Source organism: Ammospiza nelsoni, chromosome 29 (genome assembly GCF_027579445.1).
Source record: "Ammospiza nelsoni isolate bAmmNel1 chromosome 29, bAmmNel1.pri, whole genome shotgun sequence".
Taxonomy (NCBI): Eukaryota; Metazoa; Chordata; class Aves; order Passeriformes; family Passerellidae; genus Ammospiza; species Ammospiza nelsoni.
The window spans coordinates 1568178-1578686 of record NC_080661.1 but is presented as its reverse complement, the minus strand read 5'-3'; the positions used below and the strand labels follow the sequence as shown (position 1 = coordinate 1578686).

At 52.8% G+C, this 10509-nt stretch overlaps 1 protein-coding gene across 1 annotated transcript; it reads right to left on the bottom strand.

Annotated features, from left to right (window-relative positions):
• Window positions 1–1431: 1431 nt before the first annotated feature.
• On the bottom strand, window positions 1432–10214 carry LOC132085198 (zinc finger protein 397-like). Its single transcript, XM_059490567.1, has 4 exons — window positions 10200–10214; window positions 9056–9169; window positions 2289–2367; window positions 1432–2102 (listed from the first exon to the last, which is right to left on the bottom strand). Exons 1-4 carry the CDS (start codon window positions 10212–10214, stop codon window positions 1432–1434), a joined length of 879 nt encoding a protein of 292 aa, XP_059346550.1.
• Between the last annotated feature and the right edge of the window lie 295 nt (window positions 10215–10509).

Sequence of the window (10509 nt, the reverse complement as noted above, 5' to 3'; positions counted from 1 at the left end):
GAAGCTCCCACTGTGCCCATGACAGGAACCCCTGTGAGTGTCTGGGACATCCCGGCTCTTTGGCAGCCTGGGGACTCCTGGGATGTCACCGTGGAGCCCCTGTGAGTGCCTGTGACAGACCGGTGCCTTTGCAGCCCAAGGTGCCCTGGGATGTCACCATGGAATGGCTGAGACTGCCTCTGACCACAGGGCTCTTTACCATCCCCAGAAAGCCCAGGGAGGTCTCCACGGAGCCCCTCTCTTGGCCTGTGACATTCCAGCTCTGGAAGAGCCCGGAGATTCCTGGAAAGTCCCCATGGAACCCCTCTGAGGGCCTGTGACAAACCCGATCCTTAGCAGGCAACCATCAGCAGCCCCCTGTTGCTATGGCCAGTCCCTCGGCAGCTCCATGGAGACCCCATGCCAGGGGTGGTTGCCATGGACACCAGCTCAGGCCTGCAGCCAGAGACCATTGCCATGGCAACCATTGGCAGCCCCATCCCCAGGCTCATGGGATCCCAGAACCACAGAATTGCCTGAGCTGGGAGGGACCCATCGGGATCCTCCAGTCCAACTGCTGGTCCTGCACAGGACACCCCAACAATGCCAGCCTGGGCCTGGCAGCGCTGTCAAAACGCTGCTGGAGCTCAGAGAGCCCTGGAGCTGGGACCCTTCCCTGGGGAGCCTGGGCAGGGCCCCAGCAGCCTCTGGGCAAAAACCTTTTCCTGACATCCAACCTGAGCCTGCCCCGACTCAGCTGCAGCCGTTCCCTCCACTCCTGTCCCTGGGCACCAGAGGGAAGAGGTTCCCACAGCCCCAGCCAGGGACCCGCTCCCAAGACTGCTGCCATGGCCACCAGGGCTGGGACCAGCTGGGATGCTCGGTTTCCAGGGGCCGAGGTTCAGGAATGGGATTCCCCAATTTTCTGCTCTTGCTAAAACTGCGCTGTCCTCGCTGCCCTCCCGCCTCCCCTGGAAAGCGCAAAAGGCAAAGATCCCAGGCTGGGATAAGAACAATTTATTGGGAACAACGAGATAAGGAACGAATGGAACAGAAACAATATTGATAACAGAGTGTATAGATAAAACTGTTTACAGGGAAAACTAAAACACAACTTACTGGGTCTGCCTTGCCACGTATTTCCTCCTGCCTGGAAAGGACACCCTTCTCCTCAGGGACAGAGAGAGAGAGAGAGAGAGTCCCTTTCCAGTCCCTGGCAATGACCTGAGGTGGGAGTGAATGTAATGACACAGTCATTGCCAGACCCTCATGTTCTTCCATCCCACATCATGTCATTGGCAGCAGCGGGAAAAGGGACAGGTATCTTCCCAACATGGATCAGAAGGAAAAATGGATCACCAGGGCTCTTCCCAACATGGATCCTCCAACTATGGATGAAGTTGGGGCAGTGCACAAAAGTCCTCCTGCATTGGGGCATTGGCAGAGCTTCCCTTACAGGCGCCTCCGTTGGTGTCTGGTTAAGACAGAGATCTGGGTGAAGCTTTTCCCACTCTGGGGACACTCGTAGGGCCTCTCCCCAGTGTGGATGCGCCGGTGGGTGATGAGGGTGAAGTTGCGCTTGAAGCCCTTTCCACAGTCAGGGCAGCGCAAGGGCCTCTCATCCGTGTGAATCCGCTTATGCCGGACGAGACTGGAGCTGCTCTGAAACCTCTTCTGACACTGGGGACACTCGTAGGGCCTCTCCCCCGTGTGGATGCGTTGGTGTATGACAAGGGCAGAGCTGGAGCTGAAGCCCTTCCCACATTCCCCACACTCATAGGGCCATTCCCCAGCGTGGATCCTCTGGCTGATCAGGGTGCTGCTCTGCCTGAAGCTCTTCCCACACTCCAAGTACTTGTGGGGCTTCTGCCCATCATGAAGCTGCCCATGGACTACCAGCTCCAAGTTCCGGCTGAAGCTGTGTTCACCTTCCTGGCTCAGGGTGGGTCTTTCCTCCTCAGAGAACCCTGGGTTGGGTTTGGAGCCCCTCCTCCTCATGGGGGATCTCCAGGGCTTTTCCTCCCCATTGGATTCTTTTCCCATGGAGCCACTCAAACCGGCCTCTTCCATGAGGTTGTGCTGTGGGGATTTGTTGTCCCTGATCTTGATCCTCAGCTCCTTCTCTGGTAGAGGAAGGACAAGCACAGGATGGGATTTCCCTCCGTGCAAGAGGGAAGGGGAAGGAGATCCCCCCAGTGCATCCCCGGCAGGATGGCGTTGGCAGCGGGGTTGTCCTGCAGCGAGGGGATTTTCTGGGCTGTGAGATGGAGCAGGAGAGAGGGGGAAAGGGGCACTGACTTCCCCCTCACCTGCCTGGGTGTCCTGGGCATCCTCATCTTCCTTGAGGTGTCTTCCGCCATCTGGCCAAGTTTTAGGAATGGGATATTCCTAAAACAAGGGAGGAAAACAAGGGTTGAGCACAATGAGCTTTGTACTGGTTTAAAGGCAAACCTAGGGAAGAGTCTAAGCCAGAATTCCAATTCAGTAACAAAATAAGGATCAAGGCAATGATACAGAAATACTGCCTTAAACTGACAGAGTCAGGATATAACCTGACACCCTGTTGTTCAGGGTGGTGGCAGCAGTCCCAGTAAATGGTGGCTGCAGTCCTGTTGGAGAGATGAAGGTGATTCTGTCGAAGCAGTGATCCTGTAGAAGGGTCTGGTCTTCCTCTGGATGTCCAGTGGTGGTTACAGAGTTCTTGTCCTCTGGGAATCCAGTAGGCAAGCTGCTCCTGGTGTAGCAATGTGTTAGCTTATATCCAGGTAGGAATGCTTGGATCCTCCCCCTGGGCAGAGCATCCCACAATGGGAGGATGGAATTTTATCAGTCCTGCAGTGACACTCAATGGCCCATTCACAGGAGATATCTCCCCTGGAGGGCATTATCAGGGCTGAGTCATGGAAGAGATAAAGAACACTGCCTCACCTGTCTATAAGAGTTGATGAAGATGGGGATTGAAAACATGCATTTGGTTACATCTTGCATGGCAACCTGAAACAGTGGGGTAATCCCTGCTCAGGGGGTGAACACCACCCCCCTTACCCAAACTGGCTCAGCTGTAAAACCCCCACCCTGAAAAGGCCACACACACAGGGGACAATGTCACACTTGCCCGCTCCAGGGGAGGTCTGTTTCACAGGCTGGGGGACTTTGCCAAATGTTAGAATAATTTTTCTCTTTGTCCCTGTCACCTTTGTGACAGCTACACATAGCTTCCCCTTCCTTTTCATAATCTATATTGGGCCTATTTTCCACTTTTCTTTTTTTAGAATGTGCCAGCAGCTGAGCTGGAGCTGTGCAGGACCAATGGAATTTGGATTTGCCACAAAATAGCTTCTATTGTAAGTTTATAAAATTTTGGGATTTGTTTGCCTTTCCATCACAAGTGTGGGACGAGTAAATTCAAGGCATTTTATCTAGGATCAATTTTGTTTTCTGACAAGAAACAACATTACTTCTTCTGGTGCCCAGAGTATGCTTGTGAAGCCTCTGTTCCTCTTGCCCTGGGAGATGCTTGGGAGGGGGTTTCCCTGTCCCTGTCACTCCAGGCCATTCCCCAGGGGGTTTCCATCATTCTCACCCCAGAGAATGCCTGGGGGGTTCTCCCTCCCTCTCACCCCTGTGCCAGGGGGTGCTCAAGGCAGTCTCTGTCCCTCTCAGCCCAGGGGATGCTCGGGGGTCTCTGTCCCCTCACCCAGGGGATGCTCAGGGGTCTCCATCCCTCTGGCCTCAGACAATGCCTGTGCAGGGCTGGGGACCAGGGGCTCTGTGTCCCTCTCACCACTGAGGGTGCTCGGAGCTGGGGGGGCTCTCCGACCTTCTCACACCTGGGGGAGGCCGGGGGAGTCTCTGTCCCTCTCAGCCCTGCTGTGACCCCACCCAAACATCATCGGGCTCAGAGGGACAGAGACACCCCCAAACCCCCAGAAGGGCTGAACCTGGGATTTGGTTTGGGGCTTAGGGTTTAGGAAGGGGCTGGAATTGGGGCTGGGCTTGGAGTTGGGGCTGAGATTTGGATTAGCGCTGGGATTGGGGTTAAGGCTAGACATGGGATTGGCTTTAGGGCTGGGGTTGGGATTGGGTCTAGGGCTAGACAAGTCTGGCACTGGGATGAGATTAAATACAGAACTGTGAGTGTGTCTAAACGTGGAGTGAGATTGAGACTAGGATCACTGTCAGGTTTGGGATTGAGCTCACCCAGAGTGGGACAGAGGGGATGTTACGGTGGGAAGGTTTGGGGAAAATCCTGGTTTGGGGAAAAACAAGGTGTGAATGCCTTGGGTTGTGGATTCCTCCGACCCACGTCCATTTCTAGAAGTCACCTGATGTCCCAAAATCAAGAGTAATTAAAAAAAACCCACCAGGAGTTTCCCATTTCCAGTCTCATCCCTCTTGGGTTATGGTTGGTCCCCCATTTCAGGGCTTCTGGGGATCCCATGGGTCCTGGGGATCCCCCCCTCTTCAGGATCCTGCTTTTGGATTCTGGGAGGTTCTGGGGTCCCAAGGTCATGCTCAGGGTGTGAAGGGGAGGAACAGGGAGGAAGGGGGGAATTTTGGAGGGAGGGCTTTTGCCTTCCCAGGCAACATGACGAAGAGGGGGCCCTGTTTCACCAGTGGGCAGGGTCACTACCAAAGACACAGACACCAACTGAAGGAATTGTGTCATTTATATCATGCACAGCTGCAAAGATTTACAAAAGGATAAGCTCAGCAAAGTACATCATCATTAGCAAAGAATTACAAAAGAAGCTCAGCAATCCATCATAACCCATCATTACATTTTGATGACCAATCCCTTGGTGAAACACCAGAGGTGTTTGTGGCAGAAAAAGATTCTGGCTGACTATCAAGGTACACCTTACAGACATCAGTAGTACTTTAGTGGCACCGTTCTTCATTTTCTTTTCTCAATCTCATTTGAGTTAGGAACAAGAATCCCGTTGTCCATGGAGCTGGCACCTTTTTAATTCCAGAATAATGCCCCCAGGCCCTTTGCGTTCAGCTTTACCATGCTGTCTGTGGCTCACAAGGCTTGGGGGGCCCTTTCCCCTCTGGCTGGAAGGGGCCGGGTCCCAGTCCCTGAGGGGCACCCAGGCTCCTGGATGGAATTCCTGTGCAAGTCCCTCAGTGTCACAGCAGCCTTCACATGAAGCCCCATGGGTCAGAGCATTTCCCAAAGGGGCCCTTGGGGCAAACAGGGAGATCTGGTCTGGCAGGATGTGTAAAACACTATCCTGTCAGATCTACTTCTTCTCACACAGAATCTTTGGCTGCAGGGACACATTCCCATTGTTCCTGCCCAGGTTTCAGGACTCAGAGTTGTCTTTCCTAGGAGCTGCTCCTTCAGCTGCCTTGGGAGGGCCTTTTGGCCTCTGGACCCACACTCTGGCTCCATTATTAGGACTGCTGCACCCAAACCCTTTATTTGCACAAACAGTGGTGATTGGAGGTGGATCTCCTTTTTTCACAATCATTCCTAAAAATGCAGTATCAATATTTGTACTACCCTGTCACAGGGTTGACTAATCCAATCCTGGTCACTATCGTTTACAGAATTACTGTAATTTCTCCTTAATATTCTGCATCAATTCCTCCTGCCATGACAGGAACACTTTGCAAGGCCAAGCTCCAAGGGCGCAGTTACCAAAGCAAAGTGTCCTGGAGGAATCTGAATTCCTGTTTCAGTATTGGCAGCTCTCATTTGCTTTGAATTTATACTAATGAATTCCAATGCATGAAGGCCCAGCCCTGCAGCCTCTGGGCTGGCCCTGCCAGGGGCCATCACAGCCAGAACAATTTCCCAGGCAGCCCAAGTCTCACTGCCCATGGCTGGATTTGCAAATTGGGGGCAGCCGTGCACAGCCAGGGGGCTTCCATTTCCCCAGTGGGCCATTGTGAAGGGCATGGAGCACATCTGGGAGATGGGTTCTCCATGGGCAAAGGTTCCCATCTCCTCATTTTTTCAACTGCTCTTTTAACAACCCCTTCACCCATGCAACCAATCCTGCAGCTTGTGCATAATCTGGTACATGAAAAACCCTGCAGGAAAAATCACTGTATTTTTCACAGGAGCAGACAAATCACTCTGCATCACAATATCAGCAACCCCTGCAAAAATAGCCAATTTTCCCCCTTTCTCCCTTTTTCATTGTATACAATCTCAAAAAGTTGACCACTGACATTAGGGTCCTGGCCAGTCCTGTTCTGTAGGGTATTTAGTGTTATATCCCTGAGCAGCCAAAGATACCAAATTACTACTGTCAGCACTATTTCACATTATTATATAATTTTATAGATAGATAGTGATATAGAAATATAGATAGATACAGACATAAATAAATTTATATAAATAGACATAATGAGGTCCTATTATACTATAAGTACATATATAATTATTATGTATATAGATATTTCTTTTGCACAAATGCATATCAGCTCAAGATTAAAACCTTCTCTGTTGCTCCATGTAGGAGCATTCCAACAATAATTGTTTCTTCTGAAGGTGCTCTTTCCTATGTACTCACAAAAAATTCATCTTTGTCTGCCCAAACCCACAAGGTCTTTTCCTTTTCCATGTGCAATTTTTGAATGCATTTGAAGACATCCAGGGGTGCAGCTTCTTTTATCCAACTGCCCCACTGCTCACAAGGGGATCGAACATCAGCCCACTCTAGAGCCAAGGAACTCCAGGGAAGGGCTTCCCAGCTGGCAATTTCTGATGGGACTGATTCCTCACATTGACACTGAACAAGTGACATTTTGTTGGGATCTGGCCAGACTGTGCCAGTTTTGTTTTACCAGTGGGCAGGGTCAGCATCAAAGACACAGACACCAGCTGAAGGAATCAGTGTCATTTCCTGCAGTTCAGAGCAGCAAAGAATCACAAAAGGAGCAGCTCAGCAATGCACCCAACCATCCCCACCAAAGATTGCCTGCAGAGGTTAACAAAGATCCAGCAGCATTTACCCTCAGCCTTTACCATCCCCCAGACCCACAGAGCAGCTGGGGAAGCTGTCACAGCCAAGGGCTGCAGAGCCACTCCTGGGCACTGGGAATTCCTGCAGATGCCTCCAGCCCCAGGAGAGGCTCCAACCCCGCTGGGAGAGGGCCCAGCTCTGACAGTGCTGAATGAACAAACTGACAGCACTGCTCGTGTGGCAACATCTGCTTTCATCCTCCTCTTGGGTCCCTGCCAAAGCCTGGCCAGGGCTCAAGGAGGAACCAAGGGAGCTTACTTTGACCATAAAGCCCCAAACAAGGCCAGATGTCAGATTTCATGGCCTTGTCTGGCTTCTAAATACACAAAGGTCAATCCATGTTTCACTAATGAGTGGCTACATCTATCTCAGTGCTAATGACCATGCATATTTCATTAGGGAGCAGATACAAAGAGAACCTTTGCTTGGAAGGTTCATCCAGAGGCCACCTTTGGCTCAGGGCCTGCTGTCCAGGCCTCACTCAGGGCTGGTGTCCAGGCCTTGGCACTTCAGGGACGTGGTTTAGTGCTGGGCTTGGCACTGCTGGGTGACCGGCTGCACTGGGTGAGCTCAGAGGGCTTTTCCAACTGAAAAGGATTCTGTGATTCCATTCTAATATCCACTGCATCCAGCTGGGTCTATTTTAGTAGCATTACTTTGCTCCAAAAGTTCCCTCTTGCCCAGCTCCCATGGCCTGAGGCTTCAGCTCCTTCAGCTCCTGGTGCTGAGCTGCTCATGCTGAATGATGACTCGGAGAGAAGAACACAGTCCATGCAATTCCTTCTGGGACACGGAGAGGGGAGGCTGTGCAAACAGGAGCATTGTTTGCTGTGGCCTCCTCTCTGCCCTTTACACCTTTCAGCGCTTTGAACCAGCCAAGAGCTTTCTCCAAGAGTGCAATGGAGCAGCTGTTCCTGCTCCCGGGCCTGGCTCTCTCCAGTCTCTGCCCTTGCCTGGTTCTGTCCCTCTTGCTGTGCCCTCTGTTCCCCCAGGGCTCGCTGGCTGCTGCCCAGGACTGTGGCACTGGCACAGATCCAGTGCTCCAGAGCCTCCTTTCTGTGCCCTTGGAGCTGCCTGGGCACAGCAGCCTTTTCCATCTGGAAGCTCCCCATGCACAGGGAGTGACCAGCTCTGTTCCTTGCACAGCCTCCAGGAGCCCAGGGCTGCCATCTCCAGTCCCTGCTGGCCCTGGGGGCTCCCAGGTGCCTCAGGCTGCTGTGACACCGCTGCACACGGGAGGGAAGAGGGGTAGGGGCTGTGCTCAAAGTCAGCTCCATCTGCTGCTGCTGCTGCTGCTGCTGCTGCTGCTGCTGCTGCTGCTGCTGCTGCTGCTGTGGGGTCATTTGTGCAGCCCTGGCCCAGAGTCAGGGATCAGATCCTGCCAGTCTCTTCCAGCCCTTCCTGGTCAGAGTTTGGGCCTTGGAGCCTCAGGTGGCCAAAGGCAGCTGCTGCTGGTCCCTCTGTGTGCCCGTGTTCAGCAGTGCTGCTCCATCAGTCTGTGCCCAGCAACGGGGAAAAGCCTCAGCCCTGCAGGGCCAGGAGCTGCCGGGCTCTGCCTGAGCAGCTCAGCCAGCAGGAAGGGAGCTGCTCCACATGGAAACCAGGAGCAAAGGACATTCCTTTGATAGGACAGGTTTTCTATTTAAAGGAAAGAAAAGGAAAAAGGAAAAAAAATTTGATAAATTGTAAAAGATAATAATAAAATCCAAGTGTTAGTGAAAAAAAAAATACAGTTAATGAAAAAAACAAAACATAAATGCAAAGTTACATTCTTTGCATTAAGAGGTAAATGATCTTTTTAAAAAGACAACTCAGTTATTTACATTGTAAATGTGCTGATGGCATGCATCCATCTTTGTGACCTCAAAAGCATCTTAAAAGATTTTGGGCTTTGTTTCCAATATTGGTATTTGAATTTGTGGTCAAAGCAAGAGGAAATTGCTTTGTGCCCTTCCAGCTCCAAGCAGGGCTGGGAATGGAAACACTGTCAAACCCCAAATCCTTTAGAAGATGACCTTCCTTCTCACCCTGCAAATGAGCTGCACATTCCTTTTGAAACTGTCAGGGATTTCTTAGAGACACAAAGTCTCACTTACGGCTTTTTGCTCTGGTTTGGAAGTGCAGAAGGGCAATTCTCCATCCATCAGCTGCAGACTGCACTGCCTCAGGAGCACGGCCCACTCGCCAGCTTTGGCCCACTCGTGGCACTTCTAGAGGAGGAAGAAAGTGCAATTGCACAATTCCAGCCAATAAAGAAGGAAGAATGGGACAGACAAAACACCCTGTACAGATCCAGGCATTCAGCTGGGACTGTGGAGAGTTTGGGTCCTTGCCAATTGGATGTGCGTCCCCAGCTGCAATCTCTGGGCCTGCAGCAGAGTCTCACTCACCTGCCAAAGCAGAAAGCTCAGGTGCTGTGCTCGCAACGGGCTCATCTGATGCAGAGCTGTCAGAGCAATGTGAGGGCAGAGCCAGCCCAGCTGAGCCCAGGGCTGAGCCCAGCAGAGCCCTGCCAGAGCTCAGAGCAGCCTCAGCACCCACAGAGCCCGGCTGCAAGGAGAGAAAGCAGAAAGTGCCCATCAGTTGAGGGCTCCCGTCCCCTTGTGCCAAGGCCTGCGGTTACCAGGCCATGCTGGCTGTGCCCAGAGCTGCCCATCCCTGCTGCCTTTGGCACAGAGCAGGAGGGCAGGACATGTGCCCAGCCTGCAGCCAGCCAGGGCACATCCAGCCCTCAGCAGCTGCCCAGAGCAGGATGCTCCTGTGCTCGCTGCCAGCTCCCAAAAGCTCTGCTCCCACCCTGCCAAGCACACAGGGACCCACCTCACGCCAGCCACGGCTGGAAGAAAAGCTGCTCCCAAACCATGGCCTCAGCCTTCTCCAAGGGCACGGCCCATCCACGCCACAGCTGCTCCCAAGCACTTCCCCATCCACACTGGACCACCTGGAACATTTCCTCTGGAAAAATAAACAACACATTATTGAAAAGAGGTTAGATGCAAAAAGGGAAAACAAGTAAAATGGTAAAATCTCTTATCTCTGTCAGGGCCTTGAGGAAGGCCAAACCCCCACATGCCAGGGAAAAACCCAGCCATGTGTGAGGGAAGCCCACACTTTCTCTCTTCCCCTCTGCACTGCCGCCAAAAATCACGGTGACCCCAAAGCAAACAAGGGCAGTGGAGCAGCCCAAGCCCTTCCTTGCCTGCACAGCAAAGCAGCTGTGCACAGGTTCTGGAGCCCCACCTCTGCTCCCACCATGGGGGTTTGTTTGTGTCGGGCTGGCTGCCCCAGCCCCAGCCCCAGCCCAGGGCACGGTGGGTGCTGGGGGCTGTTGGCAGGGCCAGGAGCCCACTCCCATTTCGTACCCACCCCAGCCCATGCCCCAGCCCTGCCAAAAGCAGCTGGGCAGCGACTGAAGAATGAGTTGCATCTGGCCCAGCAAAGGGGGAGCCTTTGGTTCCCAGCCAGGCTGGGCCATGCCCAAATCTGGCAGAATTTCCCTGGCGGGGGACTCATCTGCAAATTCCCTGTGGACTTTGGCTTTGAAGAAGGT